This window comes from Nanorana parkeri, unplaced genomic scaffold, assembly GCF_000935625.1.
Source record: "Nanorana parkeri isolate BGI_ZX_2015 unplaced genomic scaffold, ASM93562v1 scaffold1121, whole genome shotgun sequence".
NCBI lineage: Eukaryota > Metazoa > Chordata > Amphibia > Anura > Dicroglossidae > Nanorana > Nanorana parkeri.
Genome location: NW_017307389.1, coordinates 80,787 through 106,109, shown reverse-complemented (window position 1 = coordinate 106,109; position 25,323 = coordinate 80,787). Strand labels below are relative to the sequence as shown.

Here is a 25,323-nt window from a genome sequence, read left to right as displayed (position 1 = left end):
CTATTTGGTAATGGTGATCATCCTTTCAGCTGAAATTCCCTTGATCTGCTTGGAAATTAATTCAGCCACAATTTTCTTTTCTCCGGCTTTCTTTGGAGCACAAATGATCTTAGAGCGGAAGATTCCTCCAGGCCTGACGTCTCTGTGCAAAGAGAAAAAATACATTTAGACACACACCATTTATAATGACATCTTCAGTTAGAAGAACACTTCAGTGGAGGGAGTAGAATGTCATAGACTTTTATATAAATAACAGCTTTCCTGCAAAGTTGCTCATTATAACAAAGGAAAAACTCCTGACAGGTATAAAGGCCTAACCATACCTGCAGAAGCTTCAAGTCTTCTTACTAAGCCTAAATCCAGGGCTGTTTTGATTTAGGAAAAGCATTATTGGGATACAGTATTGTTATCGGTATTAGAGTGGGAGTAGAAGAGTAGAGTAGAAGGATTACAACCTCTGCCAGTTGTGTTCAAACTTTACCTCTTCCTGTAATGATACGTTCGCAGAGCTTAGCCCCCAATCCTAACCTACAATAATTACTATCCTTGTCTGCGGACGGCGCCGCGAATGTCAGCAAAATTAGAGAAATGTCACCAGCACACCAGTCCTTTTAAGATAGCAAAAGCTTCATTTATTGAAATTTTTTGGCATATGACCAAACAAGCGCTTTCGGGACCGCACAGGGTCCCTTCATCAGGCCAATGCTAAAGCCTGATGAAGGGACCCTGTGCAGTCCCGAAAGCGCTTGTTTGGTCATATGACAAAAAACTTCAATAAATGAAGCTTTTGCTATCTTAAAAGGACTGGTGTGCTGGTGACATTTCTACAATTTTCCCAATCCTAACCTGCCACACCTCTGTATTGGTCAGAGATGCTGCCTATCACCAGAGGCGTAACTAGAACCTTCAGGGCCCCGGTGGAAGAAACCATAAAGGCCCCCCCCCCTCCAACCCCACGCCACGGCATTGTTAACAGGAAGGCTGCCGAGGTCCCCAGCAAGGGTGGGACCTCAGGAAGCTGCTTGTTTAAAATGTTAGTGCCGATGTTCTGTCGAGAACGCTGACCCAGTATCTGTGTTTATGTACAGACGGGATTAACGAGGAAACCGGCATTTATTTACAAAGTATTAGTTTGTAATTGTTAATTCTGACCGTTGATGATATGCCGTCCATGGCAGGAAATGACAGAATATTATTATCGGTCACAATTAACGATTTAAACGAAATACTTTGTGAATAAATCCCGGTTTCCTCGATAATATGGGTCTGTGTGTAAGCGCAGATGCTGAGGTCGGCAAATTCGACTAGGTCAGCGTTCTCGACAGAACACCGGTATCTGCGTTTAGTATCGGGGCCTTTTCACGAGTATGAGTACTTGTGAAAATGCCCAGTATTAACACTGGTGTATCCGTACTTAAAAATATAATGCAAGTCCCAGCAATACATTATAATAAAAGTAAGGTATGGAGAATACCACCAGCATCCAACCCCCCCCCCTATAATGCATTGCTGGGACTTGTAGTCCTACATAGTTGGTGCTATTCTGCATTGCTGTGTAATCATCATACAGCAATGCAGATTACCACCAGCTGTGCTGGACTACAAGTCCCAGCAACACACACACACTCTCTCTCTCTCTTCCCAGCGCCCCCTCTCACTCCAAACTTACCTTCCCTCTCCTCAGTCTCCTGCAGGCCCATGGCCCTCTTCCTCGTCTTGGCGGCCAGGGGGCGGAGCTAAGAGACGGCCCTCTTAGCTCCGCCCCTATGAGGTGGGGTCAGCTCATTCAACGGGATCAGTGACAGCGTCTCCAGCCCTTTCGCACAGCAGCCCGTACATGCTGCGGGTGGCTGTGCGACAGGGAAGGAGAGGCACAATCGCGGGGGGGCCCTCTACGTCCTTGCTGGGCCCCCCCAAGTGGCAGAACGTTAGGGCCCGGTCGCAATTGCGACCGCTGCGACCCTGGTAGTTCCGCCAGTGCCTATCACATTAAAGGACTGATAACAAGGTCAGGGAGCCAGGCAGCTTGATTAGCATATATGCCGGAATGGCATATAACTTCAGCCTATATTTCTAGATCAACTGATCATTTTGACATTAAGTTTTTAACAAACATAGCCTTGCCTTAGGAATTTTCTTATCATTTTGAATTGCCCAGGCCCGCAGCACTTTCATTTTTGCTCTTTTTAGCTTATTGCATATCCTATTTTTCTAGGCCATCTATTCTATTCCAAAGGTCCCACACACCTCTCAAAGTTCTATGATCTGCAGACCATTTAAAGCAGAGATATACAGGAGACTACCAATGCCTATGTCTACTTCTAACCCTGTGCAAATCTTCACTGACTTGACCACCTAGGTATTTTCCGATGGTGCCTCACTACTCCCACCCTGCAAATATTTCCTCCCTTCATCTTCTTGTGCACCAGTTGGAAGAATTGTGCCCAGACACACCACCGTAGATGATTTTTGTTTCAGCAGTAGTTTTCACTAGGGGTTCTACCACTTATAACAGAGCGACAGGGAGAGAAGAACCCTCCAGTATCATTAAAGAAATTATATACATCTTCTGTAGTGGGCAGCACACAAGCTTATTGGTTAGCAGTTCTGTCTTGCAGTGCTAGGGGTCCCTGGTTCGAATCCCAGTCAGGACACTATCTGCAAGGAGTTTACATGCTCTCCCTGTGCTTGTGTGGGTTTCCCAGTTTCATCCCACACTCCAAAGACATGCTAGAAGGTTAATTGGCTCCTTTCCGAATTGGCCCTGTATGTGTCAACAATAGGGCCCTTAGACTGTAAGCTCCGTGAGGGGAGGGACTGAGGTGAATGTGCACTATGTAAAGCGCTGTGTAAAATGTCAGCGCTATATAAATAACTGTGATAAATTAATACAGATTATCATCATTCTTAGTCCAGACTGTGTCAGACTGACAGAGGCAGTAAATGTTCCATGGATTTGTCACCAAAGATAGCACATCCTAAAGCAGGAAGAAGGGCCAACTGGGACATGCCCATGGATGAATGTGGTCTACAGACTCAGGAAACACCACTAAAGGTGGCAGGTGATAAAAAGCATTGGAGGCTCATCTACTGTGTACTGTATCGGACTGCACTTGGTATTTACATACCCTTGATCAAATTTCTCCAGCTTGAAGATGCCCAGTCCTTCCACATGCAGCTCACATTTCTCTAGGGGGATGTTCAGAGTATTCTTAAATGTTAAAGTACAAGTGAAATCTTCATCAATCTTGGCAGTTTCTGGCATCTTTAAAAAAAAAAACAAAGTTGAAAATATTAATTCACCAACTTCCTGTACTTATAAATGATAAATTACTTTAACAACTTAAGCAAGATGAATTTAAATATTAAAGCTGCTCAATGCAATTACTAGTAGAGATAAGTGCATGCCTAAAACACTGCTTTCTTCTTTATCTCACCCCACAAGGTGAGACCCCCTGAGACCTTTCAGTCTGCTGGAACTCAGGGGGGCTGTGCAGGATCTGTGGTGGGCTTTGCAGGCTGCACAGCCCCCTACAGATCCTGCAAAGCCCCCCACAGATCATGCAGAGACCCCCTGAGACCCTACAGTCTGATGGATCTCAGGGGGGCTGTGCAGGATCTGTGGTGGGCTTTGCAGGCTGCAGAGCCCCCTACGGATCATGTAAAGCCCCCCACATATCCTGCAAAGCCCACCAAAAGGTATTGCACAGCCCACCTGCGACTCTTTGGTGGGCTGTGCAGAACCTATGCTGGGCCCTGCCAGCACAGTCGTCCTCCTACCTGGCACGGTAAACCAAGCCCGAGCCTCGACGACGCCTCCCGCCTCCTCCATCGCGGTCTCTGCTCTTGCCTCCGCCGTTGTAGTCTTGGGCCCCGCCTCAGTCTTCACCCTGCCTCTTCCATCTCGTCCCCCATCTCTTCTATCTCCACCCCCTGCCTCCTGCCGCTCCGTCCCCTGTCTCCTCCTGCTCTCCCGCTGCTTCTTCCCCGTTAACATTAGGCAGCCAAGCTGCCGGTTTCTGTGCATCCCGGATGCCTAAATGTTTTGGGGGGCGGCATTTTTGCCGCCCCCCTGGAATCTGCCGCCCGAGGCAAACGCCTTTTTTGCCTCGCGGCAGATATGCCCCTGAACCCACCACCTGGCTTCCTGATTGGAAAGGAAGCCGGCTCCATGCTCCCCCTGTTACTCCAGATTGAGCATTGCTAACAAATATATTATACATTTAACAAACATGCATATCTTTGTGATTTAAAAAGCTTACCTCCACTTTGAGCGACGGATAAATGAATGGAATCATCAGAAACTCACTGACTTTCTCGTTTTTGTCTTTTGTTTCTACGATGACATTGACTCTGATCATGAGCTCATCCCCCACTAATACCACAGACTTCATGTACAGGTCGGCAGCCACATTAAATGGGACTGATTCAGCTACATTGTGTCCAGTGAAGCAAGTACAAAGAAAAATATAATCAATAAACAAACTTGCATACAGGTAGGTTAAATGCATACTGTACAAAGTCATTCAGCATATAATCCACTATATACATATGTACTGATATAATAAATACAGGTGCAGTATATATATTGGGGTGGGAACTGAAAAAAATAAACACACCCCATCATTATACATGGTGCCCAACATTGACCACGTGGGACTATAATCAAGGTTAAGAGCTCATTCACACCTACCAAGTAGGTGAGATTAGGAATTCCTGTGTCAGGAACTTGTGATTTCCTGCAGAAGGAATCCCTAAATCTGCTCTTTACAAGCAGCAGCTGTCACCTGTTCACAAGTTAATGAACGGGTGAGAGCGGCTGCATTTGAAAGCGTCAGAACGCTGACACACCACATGTAATCTTATATGATAAAATTACATGAAGTTAGGAAAAAATCACTATCCCTGGACGCATGATGCATGCATCCAGGGATAGTGATTGATTGCTAACCGCATTTAATCTATCACATTTGATTACATGCAGTGTGTCAGTGTTCTGCCACTTTCAAATGCAGCCGCTCTCACTCGTTCATTAACTTGAACGGGTGACAGCTGTCACTTGTAAATGGAAGATCTGGAATTCTTGCTTCAGGAATATTGCAAGTTCCTGCTGCAGGAATTCCAAATTGCACCTACTTGGTAGTTGTGAATGAGGGCTAAGAGTTCCAAACCTGAGGAGGAGCAGTAGAGGCTGTTTAGTAGAATAGGCCAATAATACATTTATACTGCACTGCAATCACTGATTGATGGACACAGCTTGACAATAAACATGAATAAGCTTGTAGTCAAAAACTTTTAAGGCCATACAAAGCTTTAATGGAATAAACTTACATATGTTTTATACTGATGTTTTATATTTTTTACTATTTATAATTTGTTTTACGCATAATATATTTAACACATGGCAAATGATTTCTGGAGCACTATTGCTTATCTTAAAACAGAAGCTCCTTGTCTTGAGGCATGCTTTGTGTGATTGAATCCTTGGATGATGAAAGGGAGGAGTCGCTGCGATGAGTAACAGCTCTGCCTCATTCAAGTGTTTGTGTGTTTAAATTACTACTTGAGCTACTGAACCCTGTAAGCATCACTTTTTGATACAAAGCAAATGAGACAAAGGAAAATATGAGAAAATGCAGCTAAGATCGCCATCTGCTGGTTGGATAGAAAACTGCATAATATTCCTATTCAATCTATTATATTACCCTATTTTAAACAATGTATTTAGTATGTTAGTTTGTACAAAACCTCTACATTTTCCACTACATTTTCTCTCTTCAATAGCCGTGCTGTACATGAACTTTGCATAGAGTTGGCACTAAGCTGTTATTTTACCAGGCTGTTTGATACAATAGGAGTTCTCTCCAATGTTATTAATAGGCATTAGATAGTAAGACTGGTATTTTTCATAGAAAAAGTGACAACTTTAAGTGCAGACCTAAGCAGAAGCCTCAGTTGGATGCACACGTCACCTTCCTAAAAGTGAGGCATGGCTGCTGCGACATGCGGCATTATGGAATCCAAGCCAGTTATTCTTTAAAAAGCTTCTGCTTCACATTTTATTGATGTATCTTTATTTGCTTTACAAAGCGACAAATGAAGTGGCTGCCTTGGGTCTGGCGCTTACTGGGGACCTCGCAGGAGCCTTCTTGGGACCCATGGTGCCTCTGCTTACAACGCTTCCGCCGGCAATCACATCTCCCCCTCCTAAGACGACCTTCCGCACATCTTCTCCTCCTGAGATCCATCACACATCTCCTGAGACCATCAGAGTGCGCTATGTACAGGTATGGTGCAGCAAAACTACAATTGAACTCCACAACTACTCTGCTGTATAATGTATTGCTGGGATTTGTAGTCCTCAATAGCTGGCGCCATTCTGCATTGCTGTATAATATATTGCTGAGATTTGTAGTCCTCTATAGCTGATGGTATTCTGCATTGCTGTATAATGTTTTGCTGAGATTTGTACTCCACTATAGCTGGTAGTATTCTACATTGCTATATAATGTATTGCTGAGATTTGTAGTCAATCTACCGTCTGGGGTCTTTGGTAGAACTACCGGGGTTGCAGAGGTTGCAGCTGCGACTGGGCTCTGGCACTGCACCACTGTCCTAAAATTATTAGTCTGTATTGTTTTTGGAAAAACTGTCACTTGGCGCTAAAAGAGCATATTGGTAATTGGTATCGTCGAGTACTTGAGGAAAAGTACCAAAAATGGTATCCGTGCATCCCTAGTTTATTACTTGTAGAATAGTTTGATTCTCTCAAATAAAACAACAGGACACCAAATCCTAATTTAATATGATTAGCATTTGAAACAGCAGTTGCCTATTTATGTACTGTAGTAACAGAAGCAGGAGGGGTAGCAGGGGACTGGGTTGCTGATAAATGTCATCCTTCAAATGTGGGGCCCCTACACAAATGCCTAAAGCCAAATCCAACCCTAATGATATATCATGCCAGATAATGTTAAAATACATCTATTAGAGGGATAAGTTACATATTTTCAGTACCGTGTTTGCCTGCCACTTCCACAGTCTGGTTGGTGCATGCCAGTGATGCAATGACTTTGCCTGTATAGGTCTGCAATTGACATCCAGCATTAACAGTGACTGTCTTTGCCTCATCTGATTCATTTTCAAGCACAATATTCAGAGACAAAGTGTTCCCTGGCAGTAATTCATTGTCTCCTGTGATCTGTAACTTAATGCCAGGTGGCGGAGGTGGTGGAGGAGCAGCAAACACCATACAGATGTCTGACTTCAGGTGGGAGCAGGCAGTTCCAAATGCTGTCCTCTCTTCTTCTGAGCCTGAACAAAAGATATACATACATTTTCAGATAATGATATTTAAGCATAACATACTTACATGATATAATAGTTGGCTCGGGTAACAGAGCTCCTTGACGTAATGCCAAGCCTATCTAAGAAGTTAGATGAATTGGATGTCTGACATGGTGGCAGACTGGAACCAAATCAACAGCCCCGGCACCTACAACTGGGTTACTTTTTTATACTGAACCAAACCTTTCTAATGTCATCTGTTTTTCAGTATGCTTTGCTTCATGCCTCACTGTTTTGTAAATCTGTTGTAAAGTTTCCTACCTGGAGATCCTTCCGGTAATGGCACTCTCTGTTGCAGGCCCACTATGCTAAGCCCCTGCCTCGCAATTAGCAGCATCATTCTCAGCCTACCGAGTACACTTCTTCAACGGGCTGTTGAGCTGCCTATCAGGTCTATTAAATAGGCAACCCAATGGCCATCTCAAGAACCTGAATGGCTGGCTTCTGCTAATTGTGAGGCAGTGGCTTAGCATCGCCTGCTGTTAGTGGCAGGATCTTAAAGTATGAAGCTTTGCAATAGATTCCCCAAAAAGTGAATAAAAAATGTTTAATACAAAGAGACATGATTTTAAAAAGATTGAAAAATAAATTTAAGGTTTATGTACACTTTAATAAATTGGCCCCATGACATTGTATCACAGCAAGAAAGGACAAAAGTCAAACTGACATTTCATGTTGTTTTTTGTCTTATGAATGTAACTGTAATCGATAGTTACATAGTTTCATAGTATTTAAGGTTGAATAAAGACACAGGTCCATCAAGTTCAACCTTTGTGCGTGCATGTGTGTGTGTGTGTGTGTGTGTGTGTGTATATGTGTCCCTGTATGGTCTTAGTTTTTAAGAGTACCTGTATCCCTGTATGTTACAGTCTCTTATGAAGGTATCTTATTTATTTTTTAATTAATCAATATTCTCTGCTGATACCACTGCTTGTGGCAGAGAGTTCCAAAATTGCTTGGTAGCATCAGTACTTTCATTTTTTCAGCATGGAGCATGGAAATAGTGAACTTGTGCTCCATTCATGCCACTAATACTGATACTGTCTGTAATATTTCAGTGCAAATGTATCACCCCAAGAAAAACCCCAGAGTTATAACAATCAATGTACAAAATTATGAACGTCAACATTTTTTAAAATAATAGCTGAATCCACAAAAAACGGTATTTATGTTTTACTGCATTTATTAGAGAGGTTGGTGTGTTTTTGTGTACTCACAAAAACACACAATGAGAACAAAGAGGAACTGACCAAAAAAAAAAAATCACATCTAGTTTTTAAGGCTAACATCCCAAAAACATTTGTTAATGTTTGTGCTTCTAAATATTCTGTCGCCCAAATCTGTAAAAATTGCAGGTATTAGTTTACAGGCGTGTAAACCCTAAAAAATCATTTTTACTTGCTCCCCTTTGGTACGCTAAATATACCTTTTAAAGTGTTTCATTGAATTTGCCCACCACATGCTAAGAAATTCAGAGCTGGGTTGTCAGTTCAAAGAACAAGGTAGAAACAATGATTCTTCTGTACTTGCAGGGTGTTTAAAGGGATAAAACATTGGGAAATGTGCCTGTATTTCAATGGTGGGCTAAACATGCCCTTTTTTTTTGTCTTAAGAATCACTTAAAGAATAGGTCCTGTGCAGACTTAGGCCCCGTTCACATTGAGCGATTTATCGCGCGGTAATTCCCGCGATATCGCTCTCCAATGCTTCTCAATGTGGCAAAGGGTCCTGCTGTCGCGGGTCGTGTGTCGCTACAGCAGGACCCTTTTTGGAGCGGATTTAGCCACGATTCAAGCTTGCTCAATGCAAGCATTTGCGCGATTTTGCCCGACAAATCGCGCAATATCGCGCAAAATGCAAATCGCGCGACGAACGCGCGATTTGCGAACTGCTCAATGTGAATGGGGCCTTACACAGTATAAATTATTTATCAATATTTTTTATTTAATTGCATATATTATAAAAATGTATAATATCAATATATCAATAAAAAAGCAAAAAACAAACACTGCTCTAGGTTAGTCCACACTCAAAGTAAAACCCCTAGTTTTACTTTGAGTGTGGACTAGCCTAGAGCAGTGTTTGTTTTTTGCTTTTTTATTGATATAGTGATATTATATATTTATATATAAGTTAAATAAAAATCTTTCACAACCAGAGCTTGTATTCAAAAAGCAGATTGGACAGTAAATTCGTATTTCTGCTTTATTAAGATGTCAGCATAAAACACTGGAAAATAGAAGCTCTAATACATTTTACATTCTACACATCGCTTTCTCAAAAATCCTTTCCTTTCAGTTAATAGTTTTAGGTTTTACTTATATGTTTGTGAGGCTTCCCATTTTAGCACCTAATAATCCATTAGTATCACCTAGTTTTATCCTATCTTTAGTTATACAGTATATACACAGGGTGGTTGAATTAGATGCACTAAATCTGGATCAGATCCCCCAAAAATCTGGGCTTAAGCATTGTTAACTATACTGAATACATTAAAGGATATTACTCTTCTCTAGAATCAGGGCCGGTGCTAGGATTCGTGCCTACACAGGCAAGGTGCATTTTTGCGCCCCCCTCCACGACCCCCTGTAAAAACAGGGCATTTTGACAAGTACTTGTACTTGTCAAAATGCCCCCAATGTTTGCGCTATGTTTTTTTTTTTTCATATTTTATAATGTTGGTACATTATAACTTTCCATGTGCACCATGGAGAGTTAAAGTTTTGGACAGAATAGCGGACAGTAAGAACCTCCTTCAGGTTTTTATAGATGTTGTTGTCTTTGTCCCCACGGAGGAGATTTACCTCCCTATTTGCCCTGATGACAGATGTCGCCTGGACATACAGTAATGGACAATCCAACATTTTACATTCTTCTGAAGGGGACACTTGTTATGGTGATAACTGCCTAATAGGAGAACTCCCCTCACTTCAGAGAGATTTCTTCTCACTTCCTGATGAATATCTGTGTTTCGCTTTGGACTACAAATCCCAAATTCACAACATTAAAGAGCGATTTTTCTTACCCTCTCTGTGCTTGTATTGTAATGTAATATCTTCCTTAAAGTTCTTATTAATCGCCTTAGTACTGATGAATTTCCCAATGTTCTTTTGCTCTTCCTTGACCTTGGTGAATTCCTCCTCACCATCTGTCCAGGTCACCAGCCATTGGATCTTGTCTGCATTTACTTCAGCAAACAGAAACTTGCCGTCATACGGCAGATACACAACTCCTTCTTTAATGGCTTTCAAAGAACAAGGACCACACTGGAAGATACCTGCAAGTCAAAGAGAAAGTATGCAGTATACATGCTAATAGAAGGCAAAAAGGGAGAGCTTTCAAACAATAAACAGAACCAACTTCATCTTACTGTAATATACAGATAGTTATTTAACAAAGTTATATAAAAATATAAGATGAAGAATACACTATAGGTTCAATGTCATTGCTATCTGCTGCCTTGACTTGGTTAGGCTATGCTTAAAGTGACGTTAAAGGATACACCTCCCCCCCCCATGTTAGTGTAAGGACTTACCTTAAGGCCTCATTCACACACAACGCAAGCAAAATTGTATATTGCGTATATACGCGTCTATGCGCGTATATACGAGCGTCTATGCGTGCATTATTTGCATTCCCAATGGAAATTTTAATGAACTGTAGGCATATACGCGCATAGACGCTCGTATATACGCGCAAACATGCGTAAAATACGCAGAAATACGCTGCCCGGACGCATCTCTGTCCCATTCTGTTTTTGCGCATTTATACGCTGGGCAAATATACGGCTCCATACGCGGCTATGTGTATGGAGCCATTTATTTGTATATGTTGCATATGGAAGTATACGGGCGGCAATGTGAATGAGGCCTAAATGATGCCTCTTGATCTGATGCGGGTCTCCGATACCGCGCTGACTCCTCTGTGTTAGCTGGCACTTCCTGTCCCACGGAGTCTGTGCGGGTGCCCACTGCTCCATAGACTTACCTTGTCTCTCTCCTGTAGATATATGCAAAAAACACTGGGGGTTTAATAATCCTTTAAAGTGGACTTTTACCCCCTTTGACTAAAAATCACACTAGCATACAGCTCTGCATGCTGATATGAAATCATTTTACATTCATTAGCTAAACAAACATATTTTTATTTTACCTACAATTTTTTTTCCCACTTCCTGTTCTGCTTTGGCACAAATTATGTAATCATGCCCAAGCATTGCATCCTGTGAAGGTTACATCCGCAGAGCATTGCTGGGAAATCTCATCTGTAATCTCATGAGATCTCAGGGAAAGGCATTTTCCTCCCCTGAGATGATGTGCATGATCACATGTCCTAGACACATTTGCCAGAGTTCCAGGAAGTAAGATGAGAGCTAGTAATCTGCCCTTAGTAAACATGGGCACTGTCAGAATACTGGGGAAGAAAAGAAAAATAAGGGATGCAAAGAATACAAAGCCTGCAATGATCTAGAAGTATGTGTTTGTACATTGTCATTACGAGACATTTCTAAAGGTGCCTTTGTTGTTATTTTAAAGATATGGGTACAGTTCCTCTTTAAAGCTGAAGTTTAATCTGCTTATATGTTGCCTTTCTTGGTTTCTCCTTTCCCCCTAATTAACTTGCTCATTAATTTTTTTTAACAAAACTTCTCTGTTTCAATGGCATACCTTATTTTAGATGCATTTGTGCTTCTCTATGCAATGCATGCAGGTTATAGCTGGTGGGAGGGGATGGCAGCATGCTGTACATAGCTTCCTGAAAGCAATACAGCACCCTGTCTCAGTACTCCTCTAAGTAGTCCTGATGCAAGCAGCGGACTGGCTCTTGAGAGGAGTAATGCATCCATCCATATCATGATAGATGTCATTTTGGGGGAGTGGGTGTTCTTAGGCAGACTGTATTTGCATGCAGACTTTCCTAGGTAATGCCCACATGTGATAATGAGCCCCCATAATTGAAAGGACTCAAATCAAATTAAGGGGTAAGCCATAGACAGTAAAGCTGGAAAGGAAAGGATTGGATGATGCTAGATGTTATCTAGCAAGGTAATGAGGCAAGCTCTATATGACTTGCTATAGCGTCAAATGCACCCTGTGAGAAGCTTAAAGTGGGCTGCAAAATGATAGTAAGCAATATCATTACAAGAGAGGAGCCGGTACAACTGTGCAAAACTGAAGGTAAGGCTGGAGTTATCGCTTCTCGGCCTTTTGGCTAAGAACAAGTGTAGTATCTGTTCTTATCAGTTTTCGGTGGGGAAAAGAACCGTCCTTGCGGGGGATGGTTACTGAGTACTCGCTGGAGTGAAAGAGCGTGTGGGGCGGTTTCCTGTGAGAGGGGAACCGCTCAGTACATGGCTTTCTGACTGAACAGATGCGAAGCTTGGTCTGGCTCGAGGGTTCGGGGGCGGCAGATGCCCGTGGTGTTGTGCCCCCTGGGGGTGGCGTCCCAGGGGTGCTCAGAAAGTCACTTGGGTATGGGACCCCACATGATTCACTGTAGCACTCGGTCACACACCATATTGCTTTTTCTGCACAACGCCTCTTGGTCAGGCCTTATGGCTAGTCCGGGGCAATATTTTTGCACTCCGGCCCCTAAGGCCTGTCAGCGTGGTGCACTGGCACTTTAGATTTATTTATGCACTCTATGCACGATTGGCACTTTTTTATTTTAAATTTGACCCACAGATGCGAAAGGTGCAGGTTTCTTCGGGGCCTATTCCTGACGCTGGGAGGAGATTCTGTGCCTCGTAGGGGGTTCTCTGTCTCCTCCCACCCAGGAAGGGGGTCTCTCTTCGGGAGAGCCCCCTTGCCAAGTACTGTGGGGGACCTGTTTCGGCAGGTCCCCAAAGGAAATGGACCATCGGCCTTCGGGTTGGTGGTCCAAAGTATCTCAACCCCTGTCAGGAGCCTTGCACCCCGGGGGGTCGGGAAGTAGGTCCCTTCTTTGGAAGGACCTTGCACCCTTGTGCACGTTTTTGTGTGCTGTGATTTCACGGTTCACTTTTTTTGTTCACAGGGGGAAGTTTGTTTAGATGCACGTCCACAGGCTTCAAATAAAATGGAGTTCAGATTTAGGCAGAATTAGCTACATGAGTCAGAAATAGCCTTTAGCTCCATCTTGACAGTTTAAAAAACAGGCAGATATATGACCAGTACAGCATGCATGTTGAAATAGTGATTGCTTCCTTGTAATTCTACACCTTACCTTGACTTTTTTCTTGGGGGGTGGCATCAATTGCCTGCCAGCCATCATGTCCATTAGGTAAATCAGGTCTTTTCATCCACACGTCATTCCACACGTGAAAGTTCCTAAGGCAATATGGAAGTATGGAACAGTCAAGACCATATCATGAAATAAACAAAACAACGTAATGTATTTAAACTTCAGTCGCATACAGCAATATCCCATAGAAAAGTCCCTACAGCATAGAGCTTAAAAGAGAACTATGGGGTAACCTTTTTTTCCAGTGTTCTCTTTAGGGTCACTGGAGGACATATACTAAGGTCCTCCTGTGACCCAAAACTCAGTATATAGCGAGCTATTGCCTGCCATATGCTGAAAGCGCAAAAGCCGTGACGGATCCTGAGAATGCTGTCCAGATCCACACAGCTGGCTGATTGATAGCGGGCTCTGCCTATCTAGAGGCAGGGCCAGCTGTGCCCGCCCCCCTCCCCCGTCTTTTCCTCCAGTCAGCTCTGGATGCCCAGCAAAGATTTCTTAAAAGTTTCCCCCAAGGACTTACAATCATCATGTTTCTGAACAGCTCCATCTCTCTCACCTCGGCTTCCCTGAACTTCCTGTCCAGCACAAGATCACAAGGGAGAGCTCAGTCTCCAGCAGCTGTTCATCTACTAGCTTGGAGAAGGGAGGAAAATCTACTAGCTGTCCATCTACTAGCTTAAGAAAGGGGAGCAGGGGAAGGGGAGTGGCTTGCCCTGCTGTGTCTGTGTGTTTGTGGAGACACACACACACACACAGCTTACTAGCACACACACAAGGGGGGATCCATAGGACCCTGCAAGGGAAAGGAGCCACTCTAAAACAGGATATCAGGGTCAGTGCTAAGGGGACCAGCTGATTCTGCAGGAAACTAAAACTTTGAGACATCATAAAGCAGCCTCCATTGTAAGTGATTTAATTAGCATTTGAAATAACTTTTTGACTTTGATATCACTTTAAGAAAACATATAGGTAAAATAAAGTAGAAAATCTTTTAGGACCAGTACTGAACCATGGAGATTGTCATTAAAGAAGCCACTTACCATACAGAATCACTGGAGATATCGTCTATTGTTTCTCCTTGTTCATTCATATAATAATCAATTTTCAGATTTTCTTCAGTGTCATGAGCGGAGTTAAAATTAGTGACACTTCTTGCTGGGATTCCTATGCATCGCATAACTAGAGCAGGGAAACAGATTTTAGTGAAGTAGTAAAGAAGAGGTAAATCTATACTGAACAACACTGGTAATACACACTTATATATTGTTTGAAGTATGATCTGTTACAGCAAAAATGTTACCAATAACTGTGTAGTGTAAGCAGGGCCATCCCTATAATGAGTATCTCTTATATCTCTTTGAGTAGCGTAAGGGGGGCAGCAGGCAGAGCAGCATGGCTGCACATTGTTTGTAGTGTCCCTGCAGCCCTGGGGCTTCCTGAGCTTCCCGTAGCTGTTACCTGATGACACTCCGCCATGATTTCTTCACTCATGCGTGTGACGTCATTGCAGACCTGCGACGCCATCGTGTAGGTGCGTGATGACGTCCCGCGCTGTTACCTACTGGTGGCCATCTTGATGATGGACGCCGGCAGAGAGAGGAGGGGACACGTTCACCCGGCGGGATAAGGTACTGTATGCCGCTGGGTCCCCTCCTCTCTCGTGCAACTGTCTAGTTCTCGGTCCATGACCGAGTGCCCGACTTTTCAGAAGGGGTGACACCAAAATGACTGTCAGTCATTTTGGTGCCACCCCTCCAATGGTGTCACTCGGGTGCAGGCCGCACCCCCCACTTCCCCCTAGTGACGCCACTGCTGCGGCCCCCTTTTTGGTCAGAGCGTTCCAAGTTTCTAAGAGCCGGATGGGGAGATGTGTAAAGGCCATACACATTTCTCTGCCTAGCTCTTGTCTTGTCCCATCCAGCTCCTGGCAACCAGTGGCATCACAGAAAGTGAGAGGAAATCCCTGGTGGTCAGCAGGGTCACCAGGTGTAGTGTCCCCATTGGAAGATTTCCCATCTATTCTTATTCTGATGACAACTAAAAATTTGGGATTTTCTTTCACTTTCAATGATAAAGGTCACGAGAACAAAAACTGTAGAAGAATCTCTCTAATGAGGGACAGAGACAACAATAAAAACCTGACAGGTGTTCTATTCTCTCTGCACTCTATCCAAAACTAAACAAAATATCTTGACATCAGTTGCACTTTATATATCACCTTTGGGGGGACTAATGCTTTATCTATGCAAATTAATATTAGACCTTTTAGATCAAATTGACAGCCTAAATAATTTTTTTTAAACATAGCAGTCAAACAATATTGACTGCTATTAATAAGCATGCAGTTGGGCAGAAGACTGTTTTTGTTACACACCTGTTGTTAGAACTCCAGAAAACACCCAGCATTGTCCAAACCTAACAGGCCTCTTGGTTTTGTGGTACTGCTGTAGGATGGCGCTACTTCCTGTCCAGGCAGTGGGGGAAATACCTGCATCATACATGCCTGACCAATTACCAGTCAGGACTCCATTATCATCATTGGAATTCACCTTCAGGGAAAATATATTTCCTATTACTCAAAGAATTCAAAATCAGTATTCAGTGTCACATTAGAAGGCAGTATAAAGACCAGTGGTGATCTTCATAACACACAGGTAGTCTTGGTCACTGAAGAAGACCATACAGCAGCAATGACAGTAGGAAATCTAACTGGATGCTATGGTTGCTGAGCTTTATTTTCATTGTGTTTATTTGCGCTACCTTATTGATTAAGTATATGTAAACCCTAACAATGAACTTCTCTTATTTGCTTTTGCTTCGTCCTAAATCCAGTGCTGTCCTGTATTACATGGACTCTGCAGTATTATCTGCTGTGCTCAGTTTCCCTCTGTGAACTACAGAACGTAATACATGCTGTGCATATGAAGAGAATGAGAGGTGCATATGAAGAGAATGATAGCCCTAACCTATTTCCTCTTCTAGGGTGACAACCATGCTCCTCCTCCATAAAAACGCTACATTAAATGAGCGTTGCCACCCTAGGACAGGCAGCATGTTACTGGCAGGATCATTAGATAGAAATATATTTTTAAAAAGCCTCAAAAAGTGAGTGGTCAGCATGAAAAATAACCAAATCATTAAAACAGTAATACATACAGAATCCTGCTGGCTCTAGCTCTGCAGCACAATATTTTTTTTTTGTGTTCTTTAAACAACAGATGCCTATCTTCTTTTCTGCCACCTACAGGCCTGGACCGATTGTGCCTAAGGGTAAATCTGGCATAGCTCAAGGCTATACTGCCATGATGACTTTCTGACTTCTCTCCTGTTATAAATTTACAAATAGATTCATATACCCAGGAGCTTTTTGCTTTGAGTCCAATAGATATTCTGATAGTGTTGAAGCCCTGATGAAGGGATTTTTTTGGCTCCTGAGGGCCCATATACACCACCTCCAGATCAGACCAGATTGTTTCTGGACCTAAAATGCATCCCAATGTTTCCCTATGCTCTTCTTGGCCTCAGTTCCCCCCATTGCAGCTAGCTCCAGACCAGACCAGAAAAATACTGCATGTCACATTTTGTCTGGTTTGGAACGCACCGGAACGCAACGCAATTTGAAAAAAAAAATTTGGGGGCTGGTTTGGATGATCTCATCACTCCTGGACTTCCTGTTTCTGTGGAGAGAGAGATTTTTGAAGATAGGAACCATGATGGCTGAAGTGGACACCGAATTATTTGTAGAACTTGTGGAAGCCTGCCCAGAGCTCTATGATCCGAGGCATGAGCAATATAAAAACAATAATAGGAAGATGGACAAGTGGAGAGGCATTGCTGCCCAGGTTGTCCCTGGCTATGATCATTTGAGCAGTTCTGAAAAGAAAAGATGTGGTAAGTTCATGTCTCTTATGTGCAAGCATTGTGCTGCTCTTTTCCTGGCTATCTGTAGTTCTTGCAGAGGTCCCCAAGCAAGACCTAAAATTAAACACGTCACAAACGCTGCAAAAACGCAGCAAAATGCAACGCAGTGCGTTCCAGATCTGGTGCAGATCTGGTCCAGAAAATAGTGTGAACCTGCCCTGAAACACGTTGGATGCTTCATGCATTCCTATTTGTGGAAATAATAAAAGCCTTTAGACTATTGAGAAGTTTACATGTAGACTTCTCAGCTTGGGTAACACTACCTCCTGGGGATCCCCAGATTTGTGTAGAGCTGCTGTACCCATGCCAGTAGCCTCGATCGATGATATTTTTCCACTGGCCGAGGATCTGTGTCCAGCACCTCATTTAAAACTTTTCATAAAACTTACTAAAGCAGAGAACTTTCTTGACAGAATGACCGGATCCCTTTTCGCTGAAGCTTTGAGATCACTGTGTTCAAGAAGATACATGCAGCAGTCCAGTACATCAACTTCATGCTAGAAATAAAGAAAGAAAACTATTAGCTATTGTATTAACTATTACATCTCATTTTAATATTGTGGAGGCAGTTCCATTTTTATCTTCATTCAATATCATAACTATTAGGTATGAAGGAACTTAAAGTGTCCAGCTCCTGGCATGGAAATTCGGACCTAGATTTGTTGTCTGGCAGGGGTGCATGGACCACTAACCTATCTGCAGAGAAATACAAAGCTTTGTGTCCCTAGTTTCATCATATGGCTTCAATTATAATGTGTTCTCCCTCAAGGGGAAATACATTTTTATGAGTGTCTTGTTAATATTTTTCTGTCAAGGCTAAAATAGTAGTTTTTTAAAAAAATGATACACACATTATAATATTTATAGAATTTGCTGATATTTCAATTAAAATGTTTCCTTATATATGTGACCTTGATATTAGCATGGAATAGTTTAATGTGCAAATGTCACCTGACAGCACTGCTACTCATTTATAGTTAAATTTCACAGAATGTAACAAAGGATTCTTACCTGTCCAAAATTCCAGGGCCTGGCAGTAATTTTAGTGCTTGAGCCCACATAGATGTATCCTGTGTCATTTAGGACATATTCCATCCTTTCCTCCTCACCTGGCATGTATACGGCATCATCTGATAACATAAAATATATTTTTTCATATTTGTAGCTTGTATCATATTTCTTAGTTCCATTCACACTATGAGAGTGAGCATTTTCAGGCATTTTTTAAGCTTTTTTATACATAGTTATGTGTTTTTTTCCCCTAAGTGTTGTTGTTTGAGACAAAGCAAAGCCAGTTTCTAGGAGGAGGAGATATCTACTAGGAGGAGGAGATATCTAATAGGAGGAGGAGATAGTTACTAGGAGGAGATGTCTACTAGGAGGAGGAGATATCTAATAGGAGGAGGAGATAGTTACTAGGAGGAGGAGATATCTAATAGGAGGTGGAGATAGTTACTAGGAGGAGATATCTACTAGGAGGAGGAGATATCTAAAAGAAGAAGATTGTTACTAGGAGGAGGAGATAGTTACTAGGAGGAGGAGATATCTAAAAGAAGGAGATTGTTACTAGGAGCAGGAGATATCTACTAGGAGGAAGAGATAGTTACTAGATGGAGGAGATATCTACTAGGAGGAGGAGATAGTTAATAGGAAGAGGAGATATCTACTAGGAGAAATAGATAGTTACTAGGAGGAGGAGATATCTACTAGGAGAAGGAGATAGTTACTAGGTGAAGGAGATAGTTATTAGGCACAAAGTTCTGCAGAAAATGTGCATTACTAGCATTTTCAAGCACTCCATTTGAAGTCTATGGGGCCAAAAGCCTGTGATTTTGTCTCAACAAAGATTATGTTACAAATTTTTCGAGTTACAAGCGACATAACACTCAGACGCGAACAAGCACCAATAAAAAACATAGGATTCTTCATGCTGAGAGGTGTTGTGCTTTAGAGAATGCATGACAAAATGCTCAGGTCTTAAGGGGCTAATAGTGTAAGCTTTCTAATGCATTAAGTAGATCATCAATTGCAGTAGACATGGATATAAATATAAAAAGAGGAACAAGCCCCCTGCTGAGTCTTACACTTACAAAGCAAGGGGCATGTTGGACACCGCAGAGAAAATGCTGGTTCCTAACAGAAAATAGTGGTGCTTAAATAAAACTCTTTCCACAAAAAACGATTTATCATTTTGCTCTATCCTCAATGTATCTATATTATTATTTTTTTTACATTAAACTTCAGGCTTTAACCTAATCTCTTATTTTGATGCACTACACAAAGTTAAATCCTTGACATCCACTTCCATCAAGAAAAGTATTAGGTCATCTTGCTCTTGAATCCATGCCCTACTTGGCCATCCAGTTATAGGATCCATGTCATACATGGCCAACCTGCTCTTGGATCCAAGCCATACTTGGCCATCCTGCTCATGAATCCATGCACTACTTTGTCATCAGATAAATTCAAGATCCATTCAGATCCATTGAATACTTGGCCATCCAGCTGTTGGATCCATGTCATACATGGCTTTTCTGCTCTTAGATCTATGCCATACTTGGGCATCCTGCTCATGAATCCATGTCCTACTTGGCCATCCTGCTCTCAGATCCATTGCATACTTGGCCATCCAGCTGTTGGATCCATGTCATACATGGCCATTCTGCTCTTGGATCCATGCCATACTTGGCCATCCAGCTCTTGGATCCATGCCATACTTGGCCATCCTGCTCTCAGATACATCCCATAGTTGGCCATCCTGCTTTTGGATCCATACTATGTTTGGCCATCCTGTTCTCAGAATCATGGCAAACTTAACCAGACTCCACAAAAAACAAGCTGTTTTGCGTGTCTGGCATGAAAAGTAACCACCTCATTAAAACAGTAATACCTACAGTAACCTGCAGGCTTCAGGTCTGTGGCACAAGCTGTTTTATTTGTCTTCCCTAAACAAGCCCCCATATGAGAGAGCAGACACCAGATACAAAGTGAGATATTTGAAATCACAAGCTCTAGGTGACCTGTCCTGCTGGCTTTTCTCTATAGAAACCATTGGTGTTTTTTGTTACTGAAAATGTGTTGCAAAAACGTTTCTATGTTACAAGCTTGAAAAAAAAAAAAAGTTGTGCAATATGCAGATGGTTCAGCACATAGACCTGAACTAAATTTGAAACTTTTTCAACAGACTTGGCTGACCAAGTCCCTCACAGAACATGTAACCCAAAAATCTATTATTAAAAAAATGTTACCCAAGATCTTAATAAGGTTCTTACATATATAGCTCTACTACATTTTTATAATATATTGTAGAAAAGGTGTGTTTGACATCCCAGGCTATTAATGTTATGTAGGTGGTCCCAATGTATAACCTACTATTATGTTCAAGTATGTGTCCCTAACATTCAGCCAGTAAAATAATTACCTTCACACCAAGGGTTGAACAGGATGTAAATGGAGCAATCCCCTGCCATGTATACAATGCCTCTTCCTGTTATTACACTCAGCTGGTATTTTCCAATGATGGCATTGGCAGGACTATTGACTGAGATTGTATACTTCAAAAGAAAATATATGGGTTATTTTTTTCACAACAAACAGGGTGTTCACATCCTAGTTTGCCCATGCACTGAGAGGTAGGGCTATGTCATACTGGCATTTCTGTAATTGGCAACAACTCACAAAGAGACCTAATGAGCAACTTGCAAGACACATAGGGGCACTTTAATTCAGTGATAGTTATAAAATGGTTGCCAAGCATTAATTTTCTTTCAAATACCACATTAGGAAATGTTATTGAAATAAGCTGTCTATGGTTAAAGCTTGGGAAATTCCCGCGCACCAGTTCCCACCATGACATTAGTTAATTACACAATGTTGGGAACATTGTGAAATTATGTGTTCTTAATAAATCTTGGTAACACATTTTTGAAGTGCTGCTGATTTCCATTTTACTGAGTTTGCATAGCACCATTCATTGCAGTCATCATGAGCACCCCTCTGAATCACATCTGGTCCAGCACCATCAAGATATGTGAAATATTTGCTGATCCTTTCCTGTAATATTCAAACATCGCAGTGATCACTACTGATCACTACGATGTCTGTAAATAATTGAGGGCATAGCATTCGGATACTGTATCCCCAATTATGAATGAACAGGACGTGATCTACATCATTCATGATTCTGGACACAGTATCTGTTTTCATATCTCCTCTATTTATGAATGAACAGGAAGTCTCTGTACAGAGTGATTTCTGTTCATTCAATGCTGGGGCTGCAGAAAAAGAGATTGTGTCCTCAATCTCTTTTTTTTATTTCAAAAGAGAAATATCAGGGGTTTGTTTAGACCCCTCACATTTCCCCAAAGCGCCTAACAATAAAGTAATGAATAAATAAATAAAATAATAGGAAAATTATCATTAGCTGCAGCCCGAGACGTGTGCCATTTCAGATCTAACATGAAAATAAATCAACTAAAGAACAGAAGAGGGAAATTTCCCAGTTAGGACAACTGTTTTGCTGACAACTTCCAAAGGAGGGGTTTTCACTTGTTTTGGGGACATTTCCAATCAGTTGTGTCCCCAGGATAGGAAATAAAGAGACAATTCACAAAGTGAAATAGGGGTTCTGAACCTTCTCCCTATATCCAAGACTAAAACAAAAAAACACCTTAACACCTTGGTGCTGGCTCTTGCCAGCCCTTTAAAAGGTTTGGAGGCAGAGGTGGGCTTCCCGATCATGTGATCACTTTGATTGGCTGGCACAGTGGTCACCCGATTAGGAGCCCATCATTAACGGTCACTGTTGCTGACCAAGTACACCCCTTCATGGAAATGGTATTCCCTGATGGCAGTGGCCTCCTTCAGCAGGATAATGCGCACCGCATTGCACCGCACCACACTGCAAAAAAAGGGCTGTTTTGTTGGCAAGCAACCTACACCTACAATTTTAGGTGGCTGGTCTTAATGTTATGACTGACTGGGTGTGTGTGTGTGTATATATATATACACATACATGTATATATATTTTTTTTGTATATACAGACTGTATGTATAAAACTGTTTTCTTTCCAATTAATATTTTATATTTGTCATGTATTGCTAGGCTTATTACTAGTCTGGTATGTCACATTACTATGAGTTATCTAAGAAGAGAGACACTCAAAAGAGGGTGCAGCAGCGAAGGTTTGCTGCATGTAAGCGGGCTGTGGTGAACTCATTGAGTTCTATAAATAGCAAGCTTCTTTTAGCATAGCTAAGAGTGACACAATGCTTCACATGTGAAAAGGAGACCAGAGCTCCACCTGCTGGCTGAAAAGAAAACAGCATGATTTTAATACGAAAAAATTAAACATTAACGAAAATATGAACAAACCCACTATGCATTTTCCTGTAAAAGTTTTTAGCTAAAAATCTTATGTAATTAATAAACACCTTAAAATCTAGAGATAATAATATTGAATAGAGGGGAACAAAATATACATTACACTGGCTTTCAGGAGCATTTTAAATTACTGGAACGTGAAATCTTACAGGAGTGCTAACGTTCACCTATAACTGAAGCGCCAAAATTTTTTTTTATGAAACCTGTCACAATTACCTCGTTGCCATGGCACTCGCAGATTGTAGCACTCCAGTCTTTTCTCAGGTCAGCTTGATTTACGTCAACTTGTACAAGTGATCCATTTGCTTTTGAAGGACGGGAGCCTATAAGATAAAAACCATTTGCATGATAAAAAATGATGTTCAACAATTCAGTCATATTCTATTTTTTTATTTCTTTGTAGATAAAAGATAAAATCCAATATAAATTGTACACTAACACGTAAAATGCAACAGTCTTGCCATACTTGTATTAAATATTGATCTCTGAAATAGATACTGTACATCTAGGACTATCTGAAAATAGATAGTTAAGAACTGAAGCCAAAACTTTTTTTGTTTGTTTGTTTTGGATAGAGTAAGGGAGGGTTATAGCTCCTGGCCATTTTGTTTGGAAATGTGTGTACCATTGGCGAGATTTTCCTTCACTTCCTGTCTAATAGTCACAGCAGGAAGAGGAAATCCCTCCAACGTGAGGAAAATCCCTGGTGGTCATCATGATCATCAGAACTAGCGTTCCCATTAAAAGATTCCCATCTATTCCTTTTCTGATGATAACCCAACATTTGGGATTTTCTTTCCATTTTAGTGATAACAGTCACCAGAATAAATAGAGAATTAATCTCCATAATGAAGACAGACTTCAATAAAAACCTGACTGCTGTTCTAATCCCTCTTCACTTTATCTAAAACAAAAAAAAAAGGTTTCTGCTTTAGTTGCATTTTAAGAGTTGGTGAAAGGCTGCTTTAAGGTTGTCAAAGCCTCCCAGCAGTGTGTGTACTAATGACATTTATGGTGTGGATACCAAACATGGAAGATCTGCTTTTTAAGCTCTGCCCCCTCTCCCTTGCTAAAATGCTAAATTACTTTAAAAACATCTGTAAGATAAAAAGTTGAATAATATACCAGGACCGGTGGTCCTAGCAACTGATGACTGCAAAGGAGGTGGACACTTGACATCATTGGTTGCTAGGATGCCAGGGGTTACTAGAACTCCAGCGGTCCTAGCAACCAACGACAGAAGAGGAGGGGGCTTGTGCTTGGCTATGGCTTGCAGTGGATGCACTGGCCTTAAAGGCCAGCACATTCACTGTCAGCCAGCTATAGCTGAGCAGAGGTGCAGACCGTGGGCCAGACATGGACATCCAAAGGGCCGGATGTGGCCTGCGAGCCATAAAAATGCCCAGGTCTGCGTTAGAAGTATCAATTGGGATCCCTGAGCCCACAACACACCTCATGTTTATTTTAAACCTCCAGCAAACATTAGAACAATGGCTATACAGGCCAATAATACAATATGCTTCAAAACTGATTTTGTATAGTGGTGAAAGAATTAGGGCGCAAGACAGATAATGAGTACTATATATTAAGGTGACAATTTCACTAGCATGCCTTGCCATATTGAGTTTGTCGAAAAGGCAGGCTGGCTCCAAGTCATCATCCACAAGTGAAAAGATAATGTTATGTTCTTACTAGTAGTAAACTGCAAGACAATTTTGTCCCTTGGAGTCACTGCCCTGCTAAAGGAAGCCTTCAAAGTAAACTTCTGTCCTCTTCTCAGAATAAGGTGTGGATTGTCATAATCAGAGGTGTTGTGATTACAGGCATTCTGGTGCTTCATAAAGTCCACTTTAAGTGTTCTCAAAGCCATTTCTAGAAATAAAAATAAAACAAAAAACAATTACTTTGTTAATGATCCAGAAAGCCTACCTGGCATTGATCATCACAGTTCCAGGCATCAATTCCAAGCATTCAGTGACCTCCGACTACTATTCAGTAAGGGCTGCAAGCTCATGCTGAATTCTGGGTCATTTCCTGAAGATTAGGCACACACAGCTCCATAGAGGAAGCTAGGAATGTACTTCCTTAAGCCTGTGCTTCTTCTATGCCTACATTTAGCATGAGCAATCACATTCAAACTTCCTTGGTAAGTATAAATTTCATTAGTCTGTGAAAAAATTCTGTCTACTGACATTTTGTATTGTACATCTGGTTTTCTGTGAGTGAGCAAGTGCAGTTTATAATCACCAAATTACAGAAAGGAATTGGGTGGACTGGATGAAAAACTAACCTACTCAACAGTAGCTCTGGTTTGAGTTGAAACAGGTCCAAACTTGTATCTACGGAAGGAGCCATGGCAACCACCAAGGCTGGACTTTAAATATGTCTTCCTTTGTTTGCTTCCATCTCCATTTCATATGGAGTGACGGGATTAGTGGTTTACATAAGAA

General features: G+C 41.8%; 1 protein-coding gene across 1 annotated transcript; it reads right to left on the bottom strand.

Annotated features, from left to right (window-relative positions):
- TGM4 (transglutaminase 4) lies at nt 1-24,743 on the bottom strand. Its single transcript, XM_018567957.1, has 13 exons — nt 24,566-24,743; nt 23,090-23,196; nt 20,912-21,044; nt 18,502-18,620; nt 17,880-17,987; nt 15,944-16,118; nt 14,610-14,748; nt 13,552-13,655; nt 10,373-10,624; nt 7,018-7,314; nt 4,263-4,432; nt 3,129-3,265; nt 1-142 (listed from the first exon to the last, which is right to left on the bottom strand). Exons 1-13 carry the CDS (start codon nt 24,741-24,743, stop codon nt 1-3), a joined length of 2,061 nt encoding a protein of 686 aa, XP_018423459.1.
- Between the last annotated feature and the right edge of the window lie 580 nt (nt 24,744-25,323).